This window comes from Taurulus bubalis (assembly GCF_910589615.1).
Source record: "Taurulus bubalis genome assembly, chromosome: 1".
Lineage (NCBI taxonomy): Eukaryota > Metazoa > Chordata > Actinopteri > Perciformes > Cottidae > Taurulus > Taurulus bubalis.
Window position 1 is genome coordinate 8,089,359 of NC_136589.1, and position 9,696 is coordinate 8,099,054.

At 41.1% G+C, this 9,696-nt stretch overlaps 1 protein-coding gene across 1 annotated transcript; it reads left to right on the plus strand.

Moving 5' to 3' along the window:
• wars1 (tryptophanyl-tRNA synthetase 1) lies at window positions 1–3,899 on the plus strand (the record flags this gene model as incomplete). Its single annotated transcript, XM_079226113.1, has 10 exons — window positions 1–102; window positions 764–980; window positions 1,147–1,255; window positions 1,480–1,599; window positions 1,732–1,914; window positions 2,043–2,143; window positions 2,373–2,485; window positions 2,575–2,748; window positions 2,830–2,970; window positions 3,134–3,899. 10 exons carry the CDS (start codon window positions 1–3, stop codon window positions 3,290–3,292), a joined length of 1,419 nt encoding a protein of 472 aa, XP_079082239.1. The 3' UTR covers window positions 3,293–3,899.
• Between the last annotated feature and the right edge of the window lie 5,797 nt (window positions 3,900–9,696).

The window sequence follows — 9,696 nt, forward strand, 5'->3', positions numbered from 1 at the left end:
ATGACAGACTGCGAAGGAGCCAAGAGTCCTTTGGAGCTCTACGAGAAACTGGCAGCACAAGGAGACGAAGTCAGGGCCTTGAAAACGACGAAAGCAGAGAAAGTATGTGCTCGTAATTTACCGTGTAACAACAGTGATATAACAAAGTGGGTTAGTTATTAAAGAGTTTGTTTATATAATGTTGCAGATCAGTGAGCTGAATGGTAAATGGTCAGATTCGATTTTGATACGCTTTTTTGCTTCAGTACTTTTATTTTATTGAACTAGCCATTCCTAGTCTCGTTTTTTTTAACCTATTGAGAATTGGTCAATAGAATAATATTATTGAATAGTTTGTATCAATATTGTTACATACATACATACTGTGATTCCCCGAGCTGACAGCACTGAAAAGTGACTTTTTTTTAAGAACTTTGTCAATTTAATCCACATAACACACTGTCAACCGTTTATACAGGGACTATTTTTATTTACTATTGGTTGAAAGGAGTTCCATTGAACACTTTTATAGTGAGGTCCATGGATTTTCCACAGTAACCTGGACATTTTTATTACTGACTATTTAACTGTTTGAGTATACTCCATTCACCTTCATTGTATAAAGAGGATACATAACCGGGAGCTGAAACCAAAATCTATCTGCATAGTGTTGTATTTTGGGTGAACTAACCCTTTAAAATATAATGAGAATAACTTTTACACTGCCACTTGATTCCGTTGTGATTTGGCTGCTTTATCTGACAGAAGTGTTTGGGTTCCTCAGGCTGAAGTTGATGCTGCTGTCCAGATGCTGCTAAAGTTGAAAGTAGACTACAAACAGTTGACGGGTCAGGATTACAAAGCAGGCTGTCCGCCCTCAGAAAACTCTGTTGCCCCTGACAACACGCCAGCAGCAGATGGCGCTGATGACGACGACACCGTTGACCCATGGAACGTTTCCACCAACAACGCCAAGGGAGTGGATTACGAAAAACTCATAGGTAAGCTTCAAGTGTGGCCTTCACACAAAGCTGCATTTCAACGTTTTTAACTCTGATAAACATTTGTGACAGATATATTTTTCAATCACAAGGTCAATTAAGGGCAACATGTGATGTATGCTATACAACAGCAACACAATTCTCATTGTGTCATGTCTTTCCTTAGTGAGGTTTGGCAGCAGTAAAGTTGACACGGAGCTGGTGGACAGAATAGAAAAGGTCTCAGGACAGAAGTCTCATCGCTTTCTACGGAGAGGAATTTTCTTCTCGCACAGGTCAGCATTGAAGGAACAAAAAATATGTCATCTGTGTCATATCTTCCTGTTCCCCATTCCATGTAAATTTCACAAGTTATTGTGCGGGAAAATGTGAAAATGAAAATGTCCACTCTGAACCTCTGTGACCTTTCATTCCAGTTTTCCCACTAAGTAAAACAGATGTTGGTGAGAGTTAATGAGACATCGGTATATCACTTTCCTTTTATCTTTTTTCAATGCAGAGATATGCATCAGGTGCTGGATGCGTATGAGAAACACAAGTCCTTCTACCTTTACACTGGCAGAGGTCCGTCCTCAGAGGCCATGCATGTTGGTCACCTCATCCCCTTCATCTTCACCAAGTGAGTTCTCCCTCTTTTAATGTTTATTAATAACAAAGGGCTGTTAAAGGCACATTTAAGTGTTAAATTAGCAAGGCACCATCTCCAGTTATGAGTATCAAGTTGGAGCTGAACTTTACTTCCTTGTTGCAGATGGTTGCAGGATGTATTTGACATTCCTCTGGTGATCCAGTTGACGGATGATGAGAAGTACCTGTGGAAGGATCTAACACTAGAAGAGTGCCACCGCTTTGCTGTGGAAAATGCCAAGGACATCATTGCCTGCGGCTTTGATGTGAACAAAACCTTCATCTTCTCTGACCTTGAGTACATGGGGTAAAATATATTCCTATATGGCAGACCTTATGCTGAGGCTTCCTAGGATACATAGAAGCCTTGCCATATTTATTAATTTAATCAGAGTTTCATTTGTTAATGTGTTCATTTAATTGTACCTTCTGCAGTGCATCCCCTGAATTCTACAGAAATGTAGTGAAGGTCCAGAAACACGTGACATTCAACCAGGTCAAAGGCATCTTTGGCTTTACAGACAGTGACTGCATTGGTAAGCCAATTTACCAACTGATGACTAAGACATGCTTGATTATTAAAAATAAAGACGGACCACTCTTTGATTGCTTTTATAGTCAGGCCAGCAGCTCAAATGTACTAATGTTTTCATTTTGATTTTAAAAATATGTCAGTGTAATCCTGTGTTTTTCGTGTGTTGTTAAAAAGATTCTGATCCTGAAGTGATATTGTTTTCACACCTTTATTGTTCTCTATCTATCCAGGAAAGATCAGCTTCCCAGCCATGCAGGCAGCCCCATCGTTCAGTAGCTCTTTCCCACAGATCTTTAAAGGCAGGAAGGATATACAGTGTCTCATCCCCTGTGCAATAGATCAGGTCAGGACATTATTACAGTAATAGATGACAACATAATAGTGTCATATTTCCAATGACATGTGTTGAAATCTATCCTCTTACTCATCCAGGACCCCTACTTCAGGATGACCCGTGATGTAGCTCCAAGAATTGGTTACACCAAACCAGCCCTGCTGCACTCCACCTTCTTCCCAGCCCTGCAGGGGGCACAGACCAAGATGAGCGCTAGTGACGCCAACTCCTCTATCTTTCTCACTGACACACCAAAGCAGATCAAAAACAAGGTGCCGCTATTACTAGTCATTGCTAATTCAAATAGATATTGCTGATATTTGCTTACTGACCAGTGTTATCGTTACTCACAGGTCAACAAACATGCATTTTCGGGAGGAAAAGACACAGTGGAAGAGCACAGGAAGTATGGTGGAAACCCAGATGTAGACGTCGCCTTCATGTACTTGACCTTCTTCCTGGAGGATGATGAACAGCTGGAGAAGATCAGACAGGTGAATATGTGGAGGACAGAGAAAACAAATGATACCTCCCAAACTTTATTTATTTTGCTAATCACGCTCTTTTCTCTGTTTTTTGTTTTCCTGATTCTCTCTATGAATTTGACACTTCCTTTCTGCACGCTCCTCCCATGAACTCTTCAACTCCCCTCTACAGGATTACCTCAGTGGCGCTCTTCTAACGGGAGAACTGAAGAAGCTTTTGATTGAGACACTGCAGCCAATGATTACGCAACATCAAGAGCAACGCAAACAAGTCACAGCTGAGACAGTCAAGCAGTTCATGACACCCAGGCCTTTAGATTTTAACTTCTAGTCTGCTTGAGCAACGGAGATGTCAAGGTTTATCATGTCACTAATCTCTGTACAACAGCAAATAAGTATCCATCTTTTTCCATTTAACTTGCAACGGGAAGACAATGGCGTGCTACTCTGTGGCCGACGAAGCGGTGCATTACCCTCGCCTTCATGCTAATTGCCATGCTACTTGTTAGATTTTCTCTGCACCAAGTGCACAAATCTATTCTCATGAAGTGTTTGCAGCGCTGCTGTAATGCCAGATGAGCCCGACTCTTCAACCGGAAAACCGTTCAGGATGATAGACATTTAAATAGTCATTGTTGCAAAATCGGCTTACAACACAGCTACACATCCTCCTTTTAAAATTGTTAGTCAAGGAGTCTTATTTTGCTTAGAAAAATAGCCTCTGAACCGTAACTGGTTTGTAATGAGCAAAAGCAGAACAAAAGCAGCTGTGTTGTAAGAGGTGCAGTATCATAATGAGACGTGAATGTCTGAAGAGTTTGAGCACATCAATAAGGAGGCTATCTGTATAAAATGTGTCAAAAGGGGAGTTGATTCAAGGTAACTCTTTGTCTGAGCATGGTCTATGTGTAGAGGTCATGCACAGACTAAAAAATAAAATGTGCTTGAACAACCAAAAACATTTCTTTTGAAAATGCATGTTTTTTTGGGTCACACACCCTTTTACATTTCACAGCAGACATTTAAAAATCTTTACAACAGTCACAGTAAATACATAATTGATGATGGCTGTATGCAATTATAAAATGGTGGCCAAGTTGCTGCGAGCACAAGACAAACGTGTTTGTGAAGGCGCCTCACTGTTTTTTAGACGTGGAGAAGACATGTTCACTGGGAAGGCTGAGCATCAGCCCCTTTGAGAGTCTCTCAGATGCTATTGATTGGGATACAATAATACAAAGCTGTGTTATGCACTCCACAGACCGGTCCATCTGGAGATCAGCTTTCCAAATAACCTGACAGACCTGCCAGAAGCACCACTTTGCAATCTATAGGAGACATTTGAACATGTTTAAAATGACACTATAAAAACAAACGTTCTAGGCCAAAGACCTAACAATTTGCTTCCAATTGTGCAAGCTGTACTTTATATTAGCATTTTTTTTTCTTCATATAATATACAGGTAAGTTGTGTTTGGTTTAGCTTAGCTTGAATCTGTCCCAGCTTTTGGCAGATGATTAGAACAAATAGTTAGGAAGGTGGCAAAGAGGGGTCCATCTCTCACGAGCCAGAAGCTTTTAGAGCCCCATAAATCCTTTCTTGGGAATGGTAAGTGGGCAGTAAATGGGGCCTTTGGGTACTTTGGTTTCGGGGCTACTGCTGTACATTATGAAAAGGCAACCTCCACACTGCTGACACTTTTTTTTACCATGTGAGCTGGGGACAGCAATACAACCGGAATAAAAGAACTTAAAGGTATTGAAGTAATTGATAAATAGAGATAAGGACTGAAATGTTAAACACGAACAAGTCAACATTCTTCTTGGATGAAGACTACAATGATGACACTGATCGAGCTTCGTCTGGATACTTGTTTATGTCATACTTGGCGGGCCGGGCATCAGGACTTCTTTGCCGTAGTTTATAGAGATGCTGAGTGTTACTCCCCGTGGTGGCTCAGAATGGGACGCAACATAAAAACAGCAGATTTAGACAAGAGCGGGTACGGTCACGCATTTATTTACAAAAACGCAACACAGGGAACAACAAGGACTATCAGTGGCACCAAAGAAAAGAACTTAACAAAAACACCTATCAAACAGAGGACTATTAAAGGGGGACTGGTTGATTGGAGATCTGGAACAGGTGGGGTGATTGGATGACTGGAACCAGGTGTGTACATCTGTGAAGTATGAGGAAAAACAACAGGAGGGGGAGACAAAGCAACAACAAAGCAACAACACAAAACACAACACAATACATGTACGCATACTAGACATATAGGACACCGTCCGTAACACTCCCCCCCATAAAGAGTCAGCCCATGGCTGACGATACCTCAAACCATCCCTTGAAATCAAAAATTTGACAGTGGTTACTGCTGGGTGGGCGAACTCTCGCCAGCTAGCTGGTCCTTTAACACTCTTAAAGGGCCTCTAACTGTGTGACCAACAGAGGTGTCAAAAGTATTCACATTCATTACTCAAGTAGAAGTATAGATACTAGGGTTTAAAAATACTTCTGTAAAAGTTGAAGTATCAACTCAAGCTTTTTACTTAAGTAAAAGTGTAAAAGTACTGGTTTAAAAACTACTTAAAAGTATAAAAGTAAAAGTAATGTAAGGGGATTTTTTTTCCATTAAGGACAAACTCTTAAGCCACGTCTCAGGGGCCTATAGTGCACTACCCCACCTCCCCCAAAACAATCAATTTGATAAAGGCCATATTGACTATAATGTTTTAAAATGTTATGTTGAAAAATGTGGGATGCACTAGGCTACCTGTTTCAGCTGCATATATGCCCATTTAAAAATGATCACATTTTATTACAATGCAAATACATTAAAGTACCAAATGTGTACTACTGAGCATTAACTTGCGTTTCATGGAGCTGAAGACATGATCAACTAGTTGCCTATAAGTATTGTAATAGTGCAAAATAGGCGGCGGCGGCGACTCCGACACAAACACTCGCGTCGCGTCAAATCGCGCATGCGCAAGCGTAACCTGTTAACGGCGTACCGTAACCATTTACCCGAAAGTACAGGCATTTGTCCATGTATTTATTAATGACTTAGTTTTATATCCGTGTACTTTGTACTTTTGTAATATGTGAAGCCAGCAGCTCATTGTTGGTAGAAGACACGAGCACCGTGTCTCGTTTCACCTGGAGCAGGAGAGCTGCTCCGGGTTCAGAGAGCTGCAGGTGAGAGTGACATATCTCTCTCTCTCTCTCTCTCTCTCTCTCTCTCTCTCTCTCTCTCTCTCTATCTATCTTTCTCCCCTCCTCCCGGACGGAAGCGCGGCCGGGATTACATTTCACCTCCATGGTGAGGGCAGCGCGACCAGGTCATGTTTGCGCGCTGCGGCACATTAAATAGCCGAGAGTTTTTTTTTTTCAGCGTGAGAAATACGATGTGTGGCGGGAGGGCGTGACTTAAGACCGAAATGCGTGACACTTAAGAGCCCTGGAGCTGTTCCGGGTTCAGAGAGCTGCTCCGGTGTGAGGAGAACTCCGCTGCTCCTCACAGGAGAGCTGCTGTTGCATCTTCACCCTGGGAGCGTTTAAAACGCAGATATAGCGGTCTACTTTTCACGCGACAGATTTTTCGACGCGTGATAAGCACTAGAGACTCTGTGTGTTATCGACAGTGATGTTAACACCTGCTCGAAAATACCCGAAAGGAAGTTGGTACCTTGGTCGGTTTGCCCGATCTTAGGGAGGCCGAAAGTAGAAAAGAACTTGATCAGGAACTTGATCATCTGCCGCAATATTCCTGAACACATTTTGTTGGGACTGGAGCTTTCTGGGATTGCTCACTTTGCAGAGCCGATAATCCATTTTTGATTGGATTATTTGATATGTTGTGTCCCCATAGATTCTATGATCAGGGATGAAGTAGTCAGATATTTTGCTTTAGTAATAGTAATACCACAGGGTAAAAAAACGTAAGTCAAATACTTAGTCGTGCATTCACAATCTTACTTCAGTACAAGCGCAAGGTATCAGCATCAAAATATACTTCAAGTGCCAAAAGTAATACTACTCATTATGCAGAATGCCCCATTTCAAAATAATATATTATGTTTAAATGGGTTCGAATTAGTGATGCATTAGTGTGTTAGCACTAATGTTGCAGCTGGTAAAGGTGGGGCTAATTCCTACTTGACTCGTCGGACAGTGAAAGTGAGGCTCCCGCTGCCATGGTGGTACAGGAGGGGGAGGAGGAGATTGGTGGTGGTGATAGCAGGTGAGGTGAGATGTTCAGAAACGTTGTCTATGAGCTTTACTTGACATAATAGATGGTGTGTGGTGTGAATCTAGTTCTAAAGTGTTGGAAAATGATATACTATCCTGATTAATTAACCACTATTTTATGGTGCTGTGGTTTGAGCATGCATATTTGCTTTTTCACAATTTTTATAATTACAAATCAGGTCACCAGAGTTAAAGTGTTTTAAGTATCAATACACTTTCTTCAAACCTACTGTCCAATTTGTTCAAATATGCTTTACCTATTTTTTTCTGTCAGTGTTTATTGTGCTTGCTTTTCTTTTTTTTAACACTTATTTATGGACATTTTCAGATTAAATTACATCAAATAAGAGACAAGGAGACAATGACCCATTTTACATTATACAGTTAAAACTAATGAAACATTAACTACTGTTACAATTAAACATCTGCATACATATTAGGGGTGTTTAAACATATTCCGTACTATTTCTCTCCTTTTCACGTCCAGGTTTGTGCCCAGTACATCATCTCTCTGACCAGAGACCCAAAGCCCACCCATTGATTATTTCACCCGTCCCAACCCAGACACCCTTCAGCTATTTTTTAACCATCACCCTCAACAATCAACAAGTAGCCCCAAATGGCAGAAGGTTTTCTGCTGTGAGGATGGCACACTTCGAAAGTGGCTTTCATACAGTCAGGGACGGCACGCACTGTTTTGTTTCGTTTGCATGGCATTTGCCAAGTCCACTGACAAAAGTCAATTCATTACAGGAATGACAGATTGGAAGCATTATGGGCAGCGCATAGAAGAGCATAATGGCAGTAAGGCACACAAGGATTGTGCAGAAGCCTACATGCTACAGGCTTGCAAAGCTGACATTAGGAGTTTGCTTGCTGGCAACCAGATGTCTGCTCACAGAGAACAAGTGAGAAAAAGGCGGCAGGTTCTGGAGCGTATAGTGGACGTAGTTAAAATAATAGGCAAGAGGGGGCTTAGCTACAGGCACCAAGAGAATGAGGCAGCATACACTCTTGAAGATACCACTCTAGATCACGGCAACTTCTTAGAGATTATTCTTCTCCTCAGGAAAATATGATGTCATCCTGAAAGAGCATCTCAGCAAATGCATTGAGCAGAGCAAGCAATTGCATCAATCTGGGGCAACAGGTCGAGGGTCCCTTGTCACATTCATGTCCAAAACCACAGTCAATTCGATCACAGATACAGTCAAGCTACTAATTCAAGAGTCCATTTCTAGTGAAATTCAGGAAGCTGGCATGTTCTCTGTGCAGATTAACACAACACAAGACATAACCTCACAGGATCAATGTTCAGTCATTCTGAGATATGTAACTGATGTTGTCAATGAGTGTCTTCCAGTGCCACTGTCCTGATGTACTTTAGCCAGCATCCTCCTTGTAAGAGCAATACACTCTTTTCTTGGCTATCTATTATACATTTATTTTAGTCAACACTTGACAACTTGAATGGATATTAATAACATCTTTTGTTTCTGTCTTTCACAGGGAGTTTGATTTGTATTTGTATGAGTATTTGTATAAATAAACACTCTTGAATCTTAAATCCTTTCTCCAGTATCCTTCTTAAGAGCAAGGGAGCAACATACTGTGTAGTCATCATTTATTTTATTCAATGCTCCAGAATATCAAGGGATATTATTCAGTATAGTAGTGTTATTAAGGGCTTGTGTGATTATATGTACAGTACATCAACGGACCGAGTTGGCACAGTATCTGCGCGCGGATTGTGGTGGGCCAGTCTGGACCAAAAAGTCCAGGGCCGAATTTTTGTCCCAGTCTAGGCCTGCTTGATACACTGCCTGGTATCTTTATCTATACATTACATCATAATGTAGGGGTTGATTAAATAGTTTACATTAATATTCTAAATTGGCAAAGTTGTCAAAGAAATGTAATGGAGTAAAAAGCCCATTTGGCTTTCAAATTGTAGTGTAGTAGAAAAGTAGCATACAATAGAAATAAAGTACAATTACAAAAACACTTCAATCACTTCAACCTGTGCAATATAAATGCACTTTATTCTGTCTGTATATATAATATTGTTATTGTGGACTCTTTACTGTTTTCATTACTACTGTTTTACTGTTTATGTATTACTTTTTTTATTACAACATATTTTTCCCGTAAATATACGTACTTTGCAGTACTTGCAGGGCGGTTTTGTTGTATTTCACCGCGCTACACAGCTGAATGAAGTTCAGTGTGAGTGTACTAAACTTAGCTCCCTAAACACTCTGTTAAAGTTGGACACTTGCATGCTGATGACGACCACCACGATAACACTGTTGATTTTGACGGTGCGGAGGATCAGCAGCGAGGGCTTCACACACGCCTCTGCAGCTCCACCCGGCAGCAGCCAATGAGCGCGAGGGGCGGACAACCCCGGCGAGGGGAGTTGTCTACTTCCAAGTAATCCGATTGGGTTTCCTTTAAAACTGAAAACACGTTTATTC